The following is an 18900-nucleotide window of genomic DNA, read 5'->3' on the forward strand; positions in this document are numbered from 1 at the left end:
CACCTCTCTCGCACTTGAGGGCCGTACAACGGGCGCACGACGAGGGGCCAAGCAAGGCAGGCAAGGTGGCACGGCGCCATGGCCCGGCGCAGCGTTCGTGTCCCCCTGCCTGGTGGCAAGCGCCCCCCCTCTTCCCGCCCAAAGTTTTTTTTTTCCTTCTTCGCACCGGCGCAGCATAGCGCGTCGCCACACACAGCCGTGCCTGCCATGTTGAATTCGAATCAGGAATCCCGGGCGGGCAGACCAGCAGAGGCGAACTTTTTGCCATCATCGCCCGCCGAGGCGCGGGGGCAAAGGGGCGAGGGGTTGTCGGTGTTGGTTTGTGAGCTGGCGGGTCAAATCGCCCACACGCGCTAGAGGGTTAGGAAAGTTTCCTGGGCGGGCGGCCCCGGCGAAGCGGCCGTCGTGCCTGCCTGCCTGCCTGCCTGCCTGCCAGCGGGACAAAAAGTTTCGTGCGCGCAAGGAGAGGCGGGTCGGTTTGTATTCGGCTGTGGCGGTTTGAAGTGGGCCCTTTGATCGTCATCGCCCGGCGTTTGTATTCCACGGGCCTTTTTTGGGTGGAAGCTGCGTGAAATTGCCGGATCGACGGGATGCGTGCTCCCGGCCGACCGCCCGTCCGATTCGCCCGATGGTCGCTCGTCTGGCAAGCAGAGGGCCCTCGCTCGGATCCGCTCACGCACAATTTTGCCGCGCCACCCGGTCGGATCTTGACCCTTTCGTCTCCATCAACGGCGACGACCAGCATGCCTCGACGAGCCTACCGCGCAAGGACGCAAGCGTAGTCCTGGCTTCTCTGTGGATGCATCGCATACCGGTCCCTGGTCTTGTCTGCTCGTCACTCGACAAAGCCGGGCGTGGGGGGTCTTGGGACGGCGAACGAGTTCGAAACCGCCCAGATTCGAGAGAGGAGCGGGCGCCTCAAATCGACATTCGACGCCGACGACGTTCCGTTCCAGCCACGTCGGCCATCCGAGCAGCTGCCTGGGCAGGACACACAAAGTTTTACCAAACGACGGGCTCGACGCAACCCTTGAACCCTGGCCGCCTACCCCGCAAATCTGTCGACGTACGTCCTAAGCTAAGTACAGTGCTAGGCTGGGGCGGTGCTGGCGTACATACATGAGCCCGCGACGTTCCGCACGTCGATCTTTGCAGCGCAGCAGGCGAGTTCGATGGGAGCACGAGAGCAGCGCAGGCGGGTGCGGTACCGTACGCGGAGCGACCAGCTGGGTCCACGTTCGGCGATGGATGTAGCCGCGCCTGGCCGCGGGCTAGCGTTTGGGATTGCGGGCGATGCCGACCCAAGGGCCATGCCTCCTCCCCCGCATTCCTGGGCGCGCAGATCGCCCGTGGCTCGAAGGAAGTCGTCGGCGTCGAACAGTAGAAGGCGATCCGCCGTCCCTTCGAGGAGAACAAGGTGATCTTGCGCTCTCCTGTCCTCGTCGCCGTCGCCGCGATCGAGACGCAAGGAAGAGGCACAAGGCGTCGCAAAGCATGGCTGGCGATCCATGGTACGGCAAACGTACCGACCCCAGCTCGGCGTGAAAGCCGCAGCTTGCGCAGAGGTGCCAAGCAGGGGCATGCCCGAGTGTAGAGTTCGGGCCCCAATCGAGGCCCCCTAATCGGCCTTCCCCTGGCGTGCGGCCTGAAATCGCCGGTTCAATGGCACGTTCATCGATGAGCAGCGGACGGACGGAGGCCGACTGGCCGACCGAGGTTCGACCAAGCGCCCCAGCTACGGCGGTACCTAGGATTCCAAATCAGCCTGAAACGTGATGCTCCTGGGCAGGGCTTCGGGTCGGGTCGGTCGAGGTAGGGGTGAACAGACAGGCAAAGGGGGCAGGAGGCAGCCAAGCGGGAGAGTGCTGAACTGAAAGGCTGGCTCCCTTCCTCGAGATGTCACGCCCGAGGGCTGATAGGAATTCGAAACTTTTGGGGCCCCGGTTCGGTCATCGTCGGGACGGCCCCGTCCCTTCTTCCATCCATCGCTGAGGCGGGGCTAGGTACGCTGCTTCACCGTTGTGATAAGGATCAGGAGATGAGCGAACCCTCGACGATGATGCATCGCTGTCAGTTCGAGACCGCCGATGGGAGGACGAGCCAGGAAGACAAACCAGGCGGGCGCAGAAAGGGAAACCCCGCGTTGGAAGCTGTACGTATGTACCCCGCACCGCACCGCAACTGCCAGGTCATCATCAGCTGTCATGCCCGTTGGTGCGAACCCTAGTCGGCCTGGTCTGGCGGTAACTATCCCACGGGACTACCCTAGCTACTATTCAATGCACCCGGCACGGTGCCCTGCCAGGCCGTCTGTCTCGGCCTTGCTCGGCGAAGAAGAGGAGATAGACAAAGAAGCTACGGCGAGCGAGCGTCGCCGTCGGGACAGAGGCGGGTCAACTTCCCCCCCTTCGACCTCGTCACTACTGTGGCCGGCCGGGACTTGACTGGCTCAGTCAGGGTGGCAAGCAGACGCAAGTGGGGAAAGGGAGGGAGGAGTCTCGAACCGTGTGGCAAAGTGTTCCGTAGACGGGAGCAAGTGGGCCGGGGAGCGCTGAAGCAAGCTTGGCATGCCGGCATCGGGGGCCAGACGTCAAGACTCGCTGGCCTTGCTGTCGTCCGAGTCACGGTACCGGCACATGCGTTCACCCGCCACTCGAGCATGGGCACTGACCCGTTGACATGTGGAGAGAGGCGGGGAGCGAGCTGCGACTGCACCGAAGCAGCTTGTCAAGGGCCAGGGCCAGGGCCAGGGCCAGGGCGGGCAGGTAAGCGCGGCCGCCCCCGCCACCCTCCGGGATCCTCGCCTACGGTACGCGACCGTGCCCGTGACGCCATCGACTCCGTCATGGTCGACCCGGACCCCAGCTGACCAGCTTGCACAATATGGCATGCCTGCTCCCAGGCGGTTCGAGGTGTAACTACTGTATCGCAGCGGCACCAAAGCCTGGATTCATCATTGACGCCACGCCAACCCGACAGCTAGGCAGGTACGCACAGCAGGTCCAGCACGGCACCCGCTAATCCTCGTCCATGTCGTCGAGCTCCTTGATCTGCGCCAGCTCCTCGCCCTTGCCAAACGCATTGTCAAACTCGTCATCCTCGTCGTCGTCTTCGTCATCGCCGCCACCGCCATCGCCCTCGTCGTCGTCGTCGTCGCCCTCGCCCTTCTCGACCACCTGACCCGTGCTGTCGATGCGAAGCTTGCCTTCCATGAGCCGTTCAAACGTCTCGCGCTCCTTTGCCTGGCGCGACTCGATGTCGCTCAGATCCCACAGGCTCACCCCGTTCTTGCCTGGGTTTTGGCGAGGCCGAGCAGCCAAGTGACAAAAGAGATGTGAGGTGTTAGCGATCTGACTGTGTGGCATAACGAGGACTCGGTGGAAGCCGGTCAAGCGATCGGCCGTCTGACCCACCTTCGGGGAAGGGCTGGCCCATCGTCCGGATAAAGAGCTTCGACTCGACAATGGCCATGTCGGTCGAGAGGTTGCTGTGCGGCTCCGTAATGTACTGCGCGATCCACTTTGGCAGCTTGGCCCGCTTGTCGGCCCTGGCAAAGCGCTGTGGCGGCGGTCGACGGCGAAGGGCGAGATGGTCAGCCCGGCTCGACTCAGCTCGAAGCGCAGCCGTCGGCACTCACCTTATCGGCAAACACCATCAGGCCGTAGTCGGTCTTTCCGCGCAACACACGCCCCACGCACTGGGCGGCGTGTCGCATGGCGTCGAAGGTCAGGAAGTCGTTTTCGCGGATGCGGAAGTTGTCGCGCAGGAACTCGAGGCGAGCCTTGAGGATGCGCGACTCGGTGTACTGGTACGGCACGCCAAACATGATTACGGCGCGGCCGTAGTTGTGGTCGAAGTCGATGCCCTCCGACACCTTGCCACGCGCGACCGAGAGCAGGATGGCGCCTCGTCCGTTATCGCAGGCCTGCAGCGGATAAGGCCAAGAGACGAGGGGGTAAGTCAGTCAGAAGTTGCGCTTGACCGGCCGGGCCGTCACAGCGTGCTCACCCTGCGGTAATTTTCGAGCGCGATGCTCGTCTCGGGCGCGTCGGGCGTCTCGATAAAGATGAGCTTGTACTTCCACACCTCGTCGAGGATGCCCATGTCGTGCCAGGCGGCGACGATGCTCTCCATGTAGAGGTACGAGGGGAAGAAGGCGACGATGCCGTCCGGCATGCACTTGGCGTACTCGATAAGGATGCTTCCGTAATTGCGCACGACGGCCGGGTCGTTGCGCACCTCGAAGCGCGAGCTGATGGCCACCTGGTCGCTGCCGCGCGTGATGACGAGCGGCAGGAAGCACTGGCGCGTCAGCGTCATGGCGTAGCTCTCCTGCACCACGGTGTCAAACTTGAGCATCTTGGGGTACATGTCGAGCGGGCTGATGGTGCCGCTGGTGATGATGACGCTCGAGAAGCGCTCAAAGATGGGCGCGATAGCCAGGCTGGCGTCGAGGCAGGTAAAGTGGAAGATGGGGTTAGGCACGGTGGCGTGCTCGGTCTCGAACGGCTCGAGGATCAGCAGGAAGCCCTTGTCATAGGTGGCCACCAGCGTCGCAAACGCCGCCACCTTTTGCAGCGCCGAATACTCGTCGAGCCGCGTCAGCTCGAGCGTGCTGACGAGCATCCGTAGCCGCTCGGCGCAGAAGCGCAGCGGCTTGCGCTCGATGTAGGTGATGTCCTTGAGGTGCTGCAGGAAGCTGGGCGGCGTCTCGGCCACGACGTGCAGCACCCGCATCCTCGTCTTGAGGTACTCGACAAAGCGCTTGAGGAAGGCGACAAAGTGCTCGGCACGCCGGATGTTGCCGGGCACCGCCTCCTGCAGCAGGTCCTCGGGCAGCACCGGGTTCGACATGAACGTCTCGGCCTCGCGCTGGTCGCCCTGCTCGGCCAGCCCTTCGACCAGCCGTGCGTACTCGTCCTGCAGCTTGCCCGCGTCCGTCCGCTTGATCTCCTCGACCCTCTCGGACAGCTGGTTGATGCTGCGGTACGCGCTGTCCAGCATCGGCCGCGTCAGGTCGATGCTTAGCGACTCGATGCAGACGTTGTCTGCGGGACCGGAGCCGGAGAGGAAGCGGACAGAAGGGGGCGACCGGCCCGTTGAGCGCGAGGCAGAAGACCGCTCGCACGCAGGCTATCGACTCACCAATGTTGTGGGCCTCGTCGAAAACGACGATGGCGTCCTTGCTCATCTCCTTGCTGACCTGCTCGGCGACCTTTGGGTCGAGCAGGTAGTGGAAGCTGTAGATGATGATGTCGACAAAGGGCAGCATCCTTCGGATGGCAAAGTAGGGGCAGATGCCCTTCTCCCTGGAGTACTCCTTGACCTCCTCGAGCGTCCACACGCCCTGAGGGATCAGCTGGCCTGGCTCCATCTTGCCCAGCTCCTGTGACGACGGCAATCGTGGCGATGCGAGTGGTCAGCGTCAGGGGCCGCGTCCATAGATGCCACGGCCTACATGGGTAGCGCCGGCTCACCTCGTGGAAGTCGCAAAGCTCGACGCTGCCGGGGTCCTGCCTGCCCTTTTCGCACGCCCAGGCGCTCGTCATGTCCCTGCAGCGTGCGTCGACGACCTTGCCCTTTCTCTCGCGGCCGACGCTCGGATGGATGCAGAGGTTCTTGCGGCTGCTGAGCCCGAGGGCGAGGATGTCCTCCATCTGGCCGCCCGCCTTGCCGCGGCCCTTCATATCGATGCTGTAGTCGCCAGGGCCGTTGGAGCCCGAGGCCTCGTTCTTGGCCACCTCGGACTCTTCGCCTTCGGGTACGTTGTAGCGCGCCCGGTACTCCATCAGCCGCTTGAGCTCCGCCAGCGCCTTTTCAATCTCTGGCACGGTTCGCGAGCAGTAGATGAGCTTCCTCGACGCCGGATGAAACTGCAGTGGGCGGCCGGTGGAGATCGAGAGACGAGTCAGTGGCGCGCTGTGGTCGAGACAGGGGAAAGAGGGGGAGGGAAGGGTTGGAGCGCCTTTGAAGAGACTCGGCGACGCACCTTTTGGTAGCTGACGATCAAGCTCAGCAGAGACACGGTCTTGCCGGTGCCCGAGGGCATCTCGAGGACGCAGTGGCCGTTGGCGTCGAGCGTCCTCTTGAGATCGGTCATGTAGGCATATTGCTCGGCTTTAGAGTGGCGTGGCGAGAGTGCAGCGGTCGCTGTCAGTACGGAGCCGTGTAGCCCATCCTCGATCCCGATGAGCCATGTTGAGCGTTCGAGGCGACTTACGGTAGATTTTGGGATAAGGGAAGAGGACGGGCAGCTCGTCGATGTAGAACTTCATGGTGGCGTCGTTGGCGGGTCGTTCCGCTTTGCGTGCGTCGCAGCGAGCAGATGTGAATGCAGCACAGAGGTTGCCTGGTAGCGACAGGCAGAGAGGGGAGAGGATCTGGCGCAGGGATCAGGAGACAAAGGAGCCGAACAAGGGGATGCCCAGGCGGTTGAGACGATGGTGGCAAGGCAGAGAGTCGGAGTGGCCGCTGCGCACAGGCGACAGCTACAAGCAAGACTGAAGAGACAGACGCAGCGTCAGTCAGTCAGTCAGTCAGTCGGTCGGCGCGTCGATCCAGGTGCAGCCCATGTGGAGGAAGGAGGCTGGCAGGCTCAGGCAACAGCGCTGTTGCAGCTCCTTGTCTGTGCATCAAGGCCTTTCAATCACACACTTGCAGACTCTGCAACAAGGCCCTGGTCCCAGGCTGCACCTTCATGTCCCTGCCACTGGCTCTCCTGTAGGATGATGACAGGGCTTGGCTTGTACACCTTGAGGATGTCTTCTTGGTCATCAAGGAGCTCAAGCAGCACTGTTGATATCCCTACACACACATACCATCTCCCTCAACCCCTTCAGGTACAACATCTGCCTTAGGCCTGTCCAATGTCAGCAAGACCCCGGCCTTACCAGCCTTACCAGCCTTACCAGCCTTACCAACCTCAGTCACCAGCCACCATCATGAGCACCTCCAACTTCCCCACGAGCTCCTACCCTGAACCTTTCTTCTACCCCAAGGACAAGTAAAAGGCATTCAAAAAGGCGTGGAGTGCAAGCCCCAAAAGTGCCAAGACACACAATGTCAGCACAGAGATCACCCTGGCAGGCTGCAACAGCACATGTACCCTTGGACAGGCTGCTTCAAGCATGCTGCTGGGCTGGCTGGCATCAGCTCATGTATCAAGGTGGCCTGAGGGATGATGCAACAAGGCAAGAGGATGGACTCAAAGCTTTGAGCCCAAGAAGGATGTTGATGTCCTCTGCAGCAGGAAAGCTGGACAAGATACTTGTCCTTCTTGCAACCAAGAAGAAGGTCAAGGACTGTTGTCAACACTTGCAACCAAGAAGAAGGTCAAGGACTGTTGTCAACATTGCTGCAGCCTGGGCACAGCCAAGCCCTGCCACCAGGTGTATGGACAGACAGATGTGGAAGCTCCTGCTAGGAAGCTGCTGTGCCAAGGAGGTCAAACCGCTGCGCAAGTTCAAGGACTTTGGGGCACAAAACAGCTCCCCCATCACAACCATCCTTGTGCACACGATTGAATGGAGGAAGGGCAACTTCAACAAGTGCCATCTCACCGGCCTCCCCCTCTTTGGCCTATATGACAAGCCAACATTCCACCCTCTCCTCAGGTTGCCACTTGCGCACAGACTCCATGGCCTGCCGATGAGTCACAGGCTCAAGACCAAGTTCCCAGAGTCTCTCAATGACTTTGATGACAAGGTCTGCAACACATGCGTTGAGAGCTGGTACGCCAACTCGTACCGACAGGGATTCCGATGCACCCAGGCCACCATTGAGCAGATCTTTGAGTTTGGTCTCCACTTTGCCCAGCACGCTTGGGGACCTCTCGCACACCTCACCCTGCCTGAGGCTGACCTGGACTGCATCAGCGCTTACTACCACAAGCAAAGTGCTTCCTGTCTGATGACAAGTACTTAGGCCAGAACATGCTCTCTCAGGCTGAGCAGAGTGTTTTTGTGCAGGCTTCCAGAGTCCAGTCTTTGTAGGATAGTCCTTCTGCTTGCCTCTTGCTGCTGTATCCATGAGCTTCGTGCAATCATCATGTAAGTGTCCCACATCATGCGTCTTGCTCTGTCTCGTCCCTCGACACCAACCGTTTTGAGCTGTCAGCTGCGGTAGCACAGATCAATCAAGTCTCGGTTCCTTGACCCCCGTGAGAAGACTCTTCTCAGAGGGCTGCAAAGCGCAGTGAGCTGACAGCTTAGAGATTGCCACTTCTCGGTTGAGCCAACGGCTCAGAATGATTCCGTGGTTTGCTTGGGACGTCGTCTCAGGCCGACCGGGTCTACCCGCCTCGCCGCTTCGATCCACTACCAGCATGCAACCTCGACGGCTGATCTCCCTATCCTATCACCGAACCTCGATCAGGCCTTCCCGCAATAGACCTAGAGCCGGGACTCGAGCACAAGCCGTCCGAGGCGCTGAGGAGGGAGCTCTTCGGCCTGGCCAACGAGACGGCGCTCGTCGAGGTCGTACCCAGGCGCGCCCCTGCCGATACGCCACCCGGTCGTTTGACGCTGGCCGCGAGGCTGGCGAGCGAGAAGACTACACGCGCGAAAGTGCGAAGCAGCGCCGTGGACCGTCCGACGGGAATCAAAGCGCTGCTCTTTCCAGCGATGAGGCCCAGCCCAGCAGTCGACGCTTCATCGTAGGCACCGTTTTTTTCTTTATTTCTCTCGACAGCAGCCGCCCCATCACGCCGGCTTGGCGCTCGCGTTGGCGCCTTCGGGGGCGGCGGCACGGCCCCGTCTTGGTGCCTTGCCCCTCACGCCCTCGCCGTTGCTCTGCCTCGGCGATCCTCCCGCTCCACCAGCCGAGGCACCGCCGCGACCCATCCTCGCACCACTGCCGCTACCGCCGCGGCCGCCTCGGCCACGCGAGCTGTCCTGCCTGCGCTGCTGCTGCTGCGCCAGCATCCTGCTCCTCTTGCTCTCCTGCAGCGTGAAGCCGTCCTCGTCGACGACAGGCTGCGGCTTGGGAGCAGGGGCCCGCGCCCCATGTCCCTGCCCTCCGCCACCACGGCCGTTCCTCTGTCCCGCTCTCGCTCCTCCTCCTCCTCCACGGCCACCGGCTTGGCCGTCGCGCGGCTTTCTCTCCCGGTCGTTGCTGGGCCTGGCCGCAGCTGGCGTCGACGTCGAGTTGGCGGCCGTCGTGGCGCTGCTGTCGAGCGCCGGGGTGCTGCTCTCCGCCGGGGTGTTGGACTGCGTCGCCGAGGCCGAGCTGAGGCTGGGGAACACGGGCGCCTCTGGGAGGTCGCCATCGTCGGCGTCGTCGGCCCAGTTGAAGCCCGATTCGGCCGTCGATGCGCCCACCGCGGCCTTGCCTGGCGTCGCTGTCGCTGCCGCACTCGTCTCGCCGTTGGGTTCCTCGGTCTCGCTGCGGGGCTCGACCTCTCGTTGGTTGATGGGCTCTTCGACGGCTGCGGCGGCCGTTCCGTCGGCCGTAGCATCTGTGGCTTCCTCCGAGCCCATGACGATGCCCTGGCCAGCCTCCTCGCCAGCCGCGGTAGCTGCCTCGGCCGCCGGCACGGGCTCCGGTGCTCCTCCTTCCGGCTCCGGACCTTGATCCAGGTTGGCCTCGCTGGGGACGGTGTCGTTCACCACTGCATCTTCGCCAACCTCGTCGGCCTGCATGAAGTTCATCTTGGCTACGGGGCTGGTCGCTGCGGCGGTCTCGCCGGCGTCGGCAAGCGGGGCGGGCTGCTCGACGTCGGCGGCCTCCTCGGCCTCGGCGGGAGGGGCAGTCAGCTTGAGGATCATGGAACGCACCGTGGCGTCTGATGGGCACAGCCACAACGGAAGCAGGGATATGGATCAGTCCCGGCAGAAGGCCCGCGGAAAGGCTCGAGCAGCAACGACACGGCGAGCTGCACGCGCACTCACAGGAGACGTCCGGCAGCACCTCTTCCTGCGACCCGGCTTCGATGCTGGCGAGAATCTCGAGGGCGTCGCCGTGGCCGCCCTGAAGCGGTCCGTTGGCGAGCTGGTCAAAGAGCTTTCCGAGGGCGGCGACCTGCTGGCCGGTGGCGTTCTGCAGAGCGGCGGGGAGCTGCTGGGTGGGCGCAAAGGTGGGGTCGCGCGCCTGGTTGGGAAAGTAGAGGTTGAAGAGGTGGAGGAACTGGAGGAGGAGGAGGATGCGGTCCTTGGCGGCCTGCTCGGCGCGGATCTTTGCGTCGGCCACGCGGGCGTCGGCGGCCTCCTTTTCCTCGCGCTCGATTGCGTCGATGCCCCTGCCGAGCTCCTGGAGCTCGCTGTGGAGGGCCTCGTAGGTTGGCTTGGCGGTGAGGTTGCGGACCTGGTCGGGGTTGAGCTGGGACTTGTCGAGGTGCTGGTAGGCCTGGACGCGCTGGAGCTTCTTTCGCACGGCGGTGGAGCGCTTGGTGATGAGCGTCTGGATGGCGCTTCTTTCGGGCTTGCCAGGGGGGGGTGTGGCAGGCTGCTGGGCGGTCGACGACGACTCGAGGGCGTCGACGGCGGCGATAGCCGTGTGCTTCTCGGCCTCGTCGGCGAGGTCGTTGCTGCTGACCTTGAGCTGCGGCGCCACTTCGGTGGGACCGGCGGGCGACTGTTCGATGAGCGCGGCCGAGGCGGCATTCGCCACGGGAGCGGCAGTGTTGGGGGCGGCAGGAGCGGCTTCGGACGATGGCTTTTTGGCCTTCTTCTTGGACTTGGTGGCCAAAGGGGGAGGCGCCCCGGGGATCACCTTGGGCGCCATGTCGGTGGGATGGCCCGTGGCGGCGGTGGTGGTGGCGGTGGCGAGCTGAAGTTGCGGCTGTTGGGGCGGTGTAAGCTTTGCAAGAGAACCCGAATGGCGAGGCGGTGAGGTCGAGGTGGTGGTGGTGGTGGTGGTGGTGGTGGTGGTGGTGGTGGTGATGATGGAGCCAGGGTTGGTGGGAACTGAGGCCTGGGCTCGGGCTGGCAGAGAGGTGCGAGGAGGGCGACCGCCTGGCCTGGCCTGGCTTGGCCTAGTTGATTTGATTCTGCTGCTTGGCCCAACCGCGGGGCGTCACCTGTGGATTTCAGTCATCTCTGTATCTGGCCGTCTGCCCTTTGTTCTTCTCGTCTGTCTGTGTCTACTCTGCCTGCCTTTGGCCGCGTCGCGTGGTTGCGCCCTGCCCTGCCCTGCCCTGCCCTGCCTGCCTATCCCAGCCAGGCCTGCCACCTGCTCGCTGGCTCAGCCGCACCTGCCTGGCCTGCCTGCCCTGCCTGGCTGACTCACCGCTCGGCCTCCACCCGCCCCTCTCTTCTCGACAACCAACATATATCAAGCCAGGGTCCCTCCTCCATCTTCTCGACTCCCAAAGAGGCCTACGTACAGCTCACGCTCCTCCTGCCCCTGGGCGACACCTCCGGCATCGCAGGCCGAAGGGCCGCGCGCATTCTACGCAGAGCGTCGGCCGTGGTACTTGAGGTTGAGGCCAATGTTGCGCGCCGCCGAGATCCGGTGCAGCGCCCCGTCGTAGGCAAACATGCGCAGCACGTCGCCATCCGCCCCTTCAACCTGGCTCTGCAGGTCCAGCAGCGCCTCGTCAATCGCCGACAGCGACTCCCGGTCCCGACGGACCTGCGACGCCGGCGGCAGCGGCACTCCGCCCACGCGCTGCGAACCGATCGGAACCACCACGGCCACTCCCTTGTCGGCCCGAGAGGATGAAGAAGAAGCCCGGCCCGACGTTGAGCCCGACCCCTTCGCAGCGGTAGCGGTAGGGCGGGCGCGGCTACCTGCTCCCGGCCTGACGGCATCGTGTGATCCACCACCGGACACGGGTCGGGCTAGTCCAGCGCCACCGCCGCTGCTGCTGCGGGCCTTGACGTGCATTTTCGCGCCGCCGCCACGGGCCTTGGAGCTGGACATCGCCGGGGGGTCAGGCATGGCAGCATCGACGCGCAGCTCCGTCCCCGACCGGAAGAACGTCTCGAGCACCGCCTCCCTGGGCGAACGTCCCTGGTGGCGCCGGGTGCAGTACTCGTCGAAGCGTCGACCGCGCAGCAGGTAGTTGCCCACATTGCACCCGCTGGCGTGCACATCGCAGCAACGTTGACACCGTGTCCTAGTGCCCACCGGTGGCGGCTCGCAATACGGCGCCTTGCTGCAGTGTCGGCACCGGAGGCGCCGGCCCGTGGCCTTGCCCATCCATGCCCATTCGATCACCTCGAGGCGCAGGGTGCTTGCGGTGAGAATCACATTGGCCCGCGGCGCATCCGAGGTTGCCGAGGTCGTCGCTCGTTCTCGCTGCACTCCGTCGTGGGGCTGGACTGCATCGGGAAGCACAACGGCTCGGCCGGTCGAGGTCTGTTTGGCCGCTGGCAGGGGCGCTCCCGCCGGGCCGTGAGTGGGAAGCTTGGAGGCTGCCAGAGGTGCCGATTCCTCTGCCTCGTCATACAGAGACTCGGTCTCTTCCAGCTCGTCGACGTCAGAGGAGGTAGTGATGGCTCGTTTCTTGATGGTGCGGCGGTTCAAGCACGGCGACCAGTAGTGCTCGTCGTCATTGTCGTCGTCGAGCGATGAGAATCGTGTGCCTAGGCCCTTAGTTGAGTCCGGCCTCGATGTGCTGGTAGTCTCGATGCAGCTTGCCGTGGTACCGCCGCTGCTGGACGACGCCTTGGTGCTGCTGGAGGCGGATCCAGCGGCGGCGGGCGGACGGAGTGAGCCCATTCCCTGGCGTGCGACGGCGAGGTGCGCGATCGATGGCGACGACGCCGACGAGGCAAAGCTGAACGGTAGAAAGCGGGGGACCGCCTTGGTCCTCTCCTCGACCTCTCCCTCGCTATTCGCGCCCGGAACGTTGTCGGTCGGTCCCCTCTTGCGTTTGCCCCCGTCGTCTCTCTTCGCCTCGTCGATGATGGCGCGGACCTGCTGCTCGGTCAAGGCAGCGTGCGAGGCCGGCTTTGCGAGCCCCTTCCAAGCGAAGAGCGGGCCCAGAGGCAAGCCGAGAGCCGTGCCGCCGTGACGCTTGTGCTGCGCGACGGGCAGGTTCGACGTGGTGTCGGTGCCTTCGACGGCGGCGAGGACCTGATTGAGGAGCTCGTCGTCGCAGTCGTCGTTGAACTCGTCGCCATCGGGGTCGCCGCTGGCCTTTTCGCACGGTCGACTGGCCGCGAGCGTCGTCAGCATCTTGTCGGTCAGTCCGTCGTTCATTGTGACGAAGAGGAAGGTGGAGATGGTCTTGGGAACGAGGAGCGAAGAGCTGGAGGCAGAGAGGCGAGGGGGGGGGCCGTCAGGGTAAGGTCAGGCCGATGATGGGATGAGACGGGGCGGAAAGGGGGCGGCGCGCGATGGTTATATAACCCCTCGTCGGCGCCAATCAACCGCAGGCGAGCAGGTAGAGACAGCGAGGCGCCTATCCTCTGCCGCACACCTCGCCGCTCTGATGCCTCGTAGGGCGATCGAGCGGCCGGGTCAGGGGCGATGGCAGCGCGTATGCTCAACATCACCCGTCGCCTCTCCGTCTTTCGACGGAGAGGGGCTACCGAGTCCACCGCTGTTTAGCTTTGGCCCGCCTCGCTCAATTATCGTAGCTCCAACGCGGTCCGCCATTGCGTTCCGCTCCGTTTCGTTCCGTTCCATCGTCGAGTCGGGTGGACTTCATTTCAACGATGGATGGGCCGAGGGGGCCGGCGGCCATCCCCAATCCGTCGTCAGTCGCTACGGTGGTCGTCAAGCAGAGCCCTACCTGCTGCTGCCAAGGTGCAGAGAGGGTGGACCAGAGCGCTGCTCGATGTCTCGCACGAGGGGAACATCGCCAGGCCGCCAGTCGCTTGACATCACTTGACCCACCACCGCCGGCCGCGCCGTCGGCTCAGCTCAAGACTAGGTTTGCGCGGGATTCAAGGTTCAAGGCGCTATTCGGGCCCTCGACCAGCTACGAGAGGCTTCAGAGACGGGCCGCGAACCCCTTTGACCCTGCGCTCACGGCAGCATGGCAGGCGCTCGGCCGGGTCGCCTCGGACCGGCATGGCCCGCGACTCTCCTCGCACACGCACACGCGCGCCCATGCACGACAGGCTGCCGCGCACCTCGTGCGGTGATACTACGATTGCAGCTGCTGTTGCTCAAATTCGAGAGGTGTGAATAGAGGGTCCTTCTTGTCTATGCAAAATGTGCGGTCTGGTGGGGGGAAACGAGCGGTGGAGGGCGCGAGGGCCGGAAGCGCGTCTACTCTTCGACGATGTCGCTCTTCTTGGGCTTGGGGCTGCTGCTGATGCCCTTGACGCGCAGCTCCTTGCCCTGCTGGTGGATGTCCTTGACCGTCTCGTCGCGGAGGATGCCCAGCCCGGTCTCGGCGCGCGCCAGCTCGAGGACGTCGTCGAGCGGGACGAGGCCGTCGTGGTCGACGTCGAGCTTGTCGACCAGCTTCTCGAGCACCTCGTCGTCGGGCTTGTGCTTGATCAGGCGCAGCGCCTGCTCCAGGTCGTCGACGCTGATCTTGCCCGTCGGAGACGCCTCGATGATGTGCATCCGGCTGCCGACGTCTCGATCGTACTCCTCGAGCTGGTTGTCGATCTTTTCCAGCATCGACTTGATGCGCTTCGACATCGAGCGGGTCGACGACGACGTCGAGCTGGAGCTGGAGCTGCTGGCCTCGGCCGAGGAGCCGGACGACGAAGCCGACGCCGCGGACGCCGCGGACGCCGCGGACGCGGCCGCGCTGTCCTTGTCGCTGGCGCTGGCGCTGTCGGCAGCCTCGTGCTGCTGCTCGCCGCTGTTGACCTCTTCGATGAGGCGCGCCAGCTCCTCGCGCTCCTTGAGCACGCTCGACTTGGCGCTGAGGATGCTGAGCGCCTCGCCGAGCTCCATGAGCTGCTCGTTGGTCATCCTGGCGTCCTCGGCGGCCTCCTTGCTCGTCTCGGCCTCGGGCAGGAGCGCGCGCGCCTCCTGCTCCTCGCGCGCCAGGCGCGCCTTTTCGGCGTTCTTCTTCTCCCTGTCCGCCTCCCTGGCCGCTGCCTCCTCCTGCTCCTGCTCGGCCTCGTCCTCGATGAGCTCCTCCTGCTGCTGGAGCACCTCGAGCCTCTGCTTGTTGGTGGCGCCCTCCTTGTTGACGTTGAGCTCGGCCTCGTTGAGCAGGTTGTCCGGCAGGCTGCTGAGCGTCAGCTCGAGCGACTTGAGGTGCGACGCGGCGCCGTCGTTGGAGCCCTGGGCGACGTAGTTGAACGCCTTGCTGAGGATGAGCAGGATGCCGCTGATCTTCTGGTGAAGGTGGAGGTCGATCCACTGGCCCAGCTCCTGGCGCAGCCGGTCCTCGGACAGGTTGGTGGTCTGGATGCCGCGGTTCTGGCAGGCGCTGATGAGCTCGTGCTGCGACATCGACGACACGCCCTCGGACGCGATCACGAGGTCGTCCTGGCGGATGCGGGTCAGCTTGTGCCGAATCTGGTAGCGGAGGTAGTTGTCGGTGCCAAAGGCGTTGATCTGCATGTAGCGGCACATGCTGACCAGCTGCGGCCGGCTGAGGTTGTCGAGGGTGAGGTCGTCCTCGAACAGCTTGGCCACCTTGATGATGTCCTCGTCCGACGGCGACTCGCCCGTGGAGCGCACCTTGCGGAAGAACTCCTTGAACTCCTCGGATGTCTGCACCTTGTCCGTGGCCTGCAGGCCGCCCTCGCGGATCGTCTCCTGGAGGAACTTGGCCATCTGGAGCCGCACCTTGATCAGGCCGCGCCGCTTCTCCTCTGCGGCAAACTTGCTCTCAAAGGTGCTGGGCAGCATGTTGGGAAAGATCTTGATGGCGACGGGCAGCAGCAGCTCTCCGGCGGGGATGACGACAAAGGGGATGAACGGGATCAGGCGCAGCAGGTCGGCCATGGTGCGCTTGAGCTGGCGGTGCTCCCTGCGCGTGAGGCTGTATCCGAGCATCAGGCGTCGCAGCAGGCGGCTCGAGATGCGGACCTCCTTTGCGAGCAGCTTGCTGCCGTGCCAGTAGTGGAGCGCCTCCTCCTTGACCTTGGCCCACACCCGCTTGACCTTGGACTGCTGCGGCTTGTGCGCCTCGAGCTCGGCCTGCTCCTTTTGCTTTTCCGCCAGCGCACTCTGCGACGCCGCCACCTGGTTGCAGCTCGACCCCAGCTCGGCGGCCGTGTTGCCCGAGACCGGCTGTGCCGCCTTGACCGTCGCATCGGATGCCGCCGCCGCCGTCGTCGAAGACGGCTGCTTGGCTGCGGACGGGTCCGAGGGGTCCTTCTTTGGCTGCAAAGGTGAAGCCGACGGCGGCGAGCCCGACGAGGAAAAGGGCGGCGGGGCCGACGATGTCGAGCGTTGTGTCTGCGTCTCGGTGCTGTGGTAGCGCGTCACCCGCCTGTGGGTCAAGGTGAGCGAGGCCGGCTTGCGCCGCGCCGTGTGGGCCGAGTAGAGCGACGAGGACGAGTAGGTGGCCGACGCGGTCTGCAGGCCCAGTGCCGGTGCGAAGATGCCGAGCACATCGCTCTGCCTGGCCGGGGTGCGCAGGCCGGGTCTGGCCCGGGCGGCGGCCAGGAGAGATCCCGAGGCCCAAGCCATACCTCTCCCGCCAAGGTAGGCGGCAGCGTTCGTGGACGACATCGAGGGTGCGGTGCGCAGCGGAGTCGATCAGCGGATTGCGAAAGGGGCGGCGTCGGCGGCTGCTGCTCTCGTCGCAGTGCAGCCGGGCGGGGACGAGCGACCGACGGGTGAAGCCGAGGCGGTGTTGCGGCGTGGCGTGGCGTGGCGTAGCGAGGCGCGGCGTGGCGAGGCGAGACGGTGAATCGGGGGCCCGCCGGTGCTATGGCGGCTGCGCGTACGTTGCGGTGGGTCTGTACGGTGCGTTCGGTGGTCTTGAGGAAGGGGTGGTGGTTCGCAAGGTGGAGACGGCTAGCTAGGCAACCAGGCCTGGGAACGTGCGGGCGAGCCGGCTCGGGGGGTCCGCTGCAGCAAAGCGCCAGGCCGGGTGGCTGTGGGGCGTTGGTGTGTGATTTGGGGGGCTGAGCGAGGTGGACCTTCCGGGGCGCGGCTTCGCACCAAACCGCTCGGGCGCCGGCGTGCGTGGCTGGACCCCAAAAGACCGCTTGCTTGCTTCTTCCTGCTTCGCCCCGGGCTGGCCAAGTCCGCCGCTGGGCACGGGGTCAAGGCGGGCGGCCGGGCGGGCCGGCACCCCTCGGAACCGCCCGAAGTCGGTCGGCCATCTTCGGTCGACAGACGACGGCCACTCAATCCTTTTTCGCACGGGAAGAACGGCGAGGTGGAGGCAGAGCGGGGCCGGCACCCGCCACGACCCACCATCATCGGCCAACGACACCTACAGCGACGACGACGACGGCGACGACAATCACGCTGCCACGATGCCGCCAAAGCAGCTGCGCAACCTCAGCTACCAGGCGCCCGAGACGCCCGCCTTTCTCCGGGCCTTCAAGGCGCAAGTGGCCGGGTCCTCGTCTTCTTCGACGGGCGCAGCACGCCGAGGGGGCGAACCACGCCTCGAAGACCTCCTCGCCGGTCGACCCTCGTCTCCGGGCCGGCATGGCGGCGGCGGCGGCGACGGCGGCGGCGGCGAAGGAGCGTCTTCGAACGCCAACGCAGATGTCGACGGCGATGACAGCGACGAGGATGACCTGTCGTTTGCGCAGGTCGTGGTGCTCAAGGACGGCAAGCATCTCACTCGGGAAGAGGCCGAGGAGGCGCGGAGGCAACAGCTCCTCGATCAGACGGCCACCTCGTCAGCCTCCGACGAAAAGGCGGCGGCAAGCATAGCCCAGGCAGGCGGGGCGCCGCAGCGCCGGAAACGCGAAATGCCCGCCTTTTCCTCGGCCGTCGACGGCAGCGACGATGACCGTAGCGGCACGTCGGCGTCCAACCTGCTCCGGGAGGCACTCGATCCATCCGCGGCATCGTCGTCGAAGCGCGCAAAACGGGCAGCATCCTCGCCAGGCGACGGCGGCAACCTCGAAGACGTCAAGAAGCTCCTGCGCCAGGAACAGGAGCGCAAGGCCCAGGTCGAGCGCGAGTCCAAACGACAGTCGGTCCAGGACGAAAAGGCGCAGAAGCAGAAGGCCAAGAACAAGGCCGCGCGGGCCGAAAAGAAAAAGAGCGGCAAGGGCCTCAGCTTCTCGATGGACGACTGAGGGCCGCAGGCGCCGAGCAGCGGGGCGAGGCGAGGCGAGGCAGGTCGCGGACGACGGACGGCGGACGGCGGTCGAGGGACGGCAGGGAGTTGGGCGGCAGTCTATCGAGATTCCGGTATCCTGTACGAGCGTGCGAGTGCGATGTCTAGGTGTAGCAGAGAGATGGTGGCAACTGTATCATGTGGCGATCGGTGTGCAGGAAAGATGCGAGCGAAGAGAGGCAGACGGGCGTGCCCTGCCACGAATGGGGTCGACGGAATAGGAGGAGGGGGAGCTTTGCCGTCAGGTCTCGGGGACCCATGCGGCCCGGGAGGATGGAGACCAGAGGCCATCACAGGCCATAGTGGTCGGCGGCCTGCTCGAGCTTGTTGACCATCAGGAAGATGAGGGCGCTGCTGGGAGCGCTGCGCAGGCAGGTGACGCCGCAGCCGGCGTAGAGGCCCTTGATGCCCCGGGCGCTGTAGATGTTGCGGAACGTCTGGAAGAAGCCCGTCTTGGGACGCGCCGCCTCGCCCGGCTTGAGCGGCGCGCGCATCTCGAGCTCGGTCTGCATCGTCGACTTGACCGAGTCGGCGGGGAAGAGGACAACGTTGTAGCTGATGCCCGCCAGCGCTCCGGCCGAGACGAGCTCCAGCGTGCCTAGGTCGCGCTTCGAGACGTCGTCCCGCCCACGCAGCGCCTTCTTGCGCTGGATGAACCAGCGCGAGCAGCTCTCAAACGCGAGGAACCACGCAACGCCGCCGCCCGTCTCGCGCAGCAGCGTGCCAGTCTGTCCAAGCCACAAGCCGCGGACGCCGTCGGCCTGGATGGTCCGGCGCAGCAGGGT

At 64.7% G+C, this 18900-nt stretch overlaps 6 protein-coding genes across 6 annotated transcripts in view; 1 reads left to right on the forward strand and 5 right to left on the reverse strand.

Annotated features, from left to right (window-relative positions):
• Positions 1-3017: 3017 nt before the first annotated feature.
• PFL1_03851 (uncharacterized protein) lies at positions 3018-6275 on the reverse strand (the record flags this gene model as incomplete). The annotated part of the gene is made up of 8 exons (XM_007881374.1): positions 3018-3292; positions 3414-3558; positions 3638-3925; positions 4009-5048; positions 5146-5386; positions 5478-5873; positions 5990-6117; positions 6221-6275. 8 exons carry the CDS (start codon positions 6273-6275, stop codon positions 3018-3020), a joined length of 2568 nt encoding a protein of 855 aa, XP_007879565.1.
• A 2424-nt stretch (positions 6276-8699) lies between these two features.
• Positions 8700-10719, reverse strand: PFL1_03852 (uncharacterized protein; the record flags this gene model as incomplete). Its single annotated transcript, XM_007881375.1, has 2 exons — positions 8700-9781; positions 9888-10719. 2 exons carry the CDS (start codon positions 10717-10719, stop codon positions 8700-8702), a joined length of 1914 nt encoding a protein of 637 aa, XP_007879566.1.
• Positions 10720-11385: 666 nt separating this feature from the next.
• PFL1_03853 (uncharacterized protein) lies at positions 11386-13143 on the reverse strand (the record flags this gene model as incomplete). Its single annotated transcript, XM_007881376.1, has 1 exon — positions 11386-13143. The coding sequence occupies one exon, from the start codon at positions 13141-13143 to the stop codon at positions 11386-11388; it is 1758 nt and encodes a 585-aa protein (XP_007879567.1).
• A 1017-nt stretch (positions 13144-14160) lies between these two features.
• PFL1_03854 (uncharacterized protein) lies at positions 14161-16539 on the reverse strand (the record flags this gene model as incomplete). The annotated part of the gene is made up of 1 exon (XM_007881377.1): positions 14161-16539. One exon carries the CDS (start codon positions 16537-16539, stop codon positions 14161-14163), a length of 2379 nt encoding a protein of 792 aa, XP_007879568.1.
• A 755-nt stretch (positions 16540-17294) lies between these two features.
• Positions 17295-18074, forward strand: PFL1_03855 (uncharacterized protein; the record flags this gene model as incomplete). The annotated part of the gene is made up of 2 exons (XM_007881378.1): positions 17295-17668; positions 17774-18074. 2 exons carry the CDS (start codon positions 17295-17297, stop codon positions 18072-18074), a joined length of 675 nt encoding a protein of 224 aa, XP_007879569.1.
• A 331-nt stretch (positions 18075-18405) lies between these two features.
• PFL1_03856 (uncharacterized protein) overlaps positions 18406-18900 on the reverse strand; it is a gene marked incomplete at both ends in the record, with an annotated part of 4177 nt that continues 3682 nt past the window's right edge. Inside the window, one exon of the mRNA XM_007881379.1 lies at positions 18406-18843. Within this exon, the coding sequence (XP_007879570.1) occupies positions 18406-18843 (438 nt within the window). The remainder of the gene's footprint in view (positions 18844-18900) is intronic.

The sequence above is a fragment of the Pseudozyma flocculosa genome, assembly GCF_000417875.1.
Source record: "Pseudozyma flocculosa PF-1 unplaced genomic scaffold scaffold00012, whole genome shotgun sequence".
NCBI classification, from domain to species: Eukaryota; Fungi; Basidiomycota; class Ustilaginomycetes; order Ustilaginales; family Ustilaginaceae; genus Pseudozyma; species Pseudozyma flocculosa.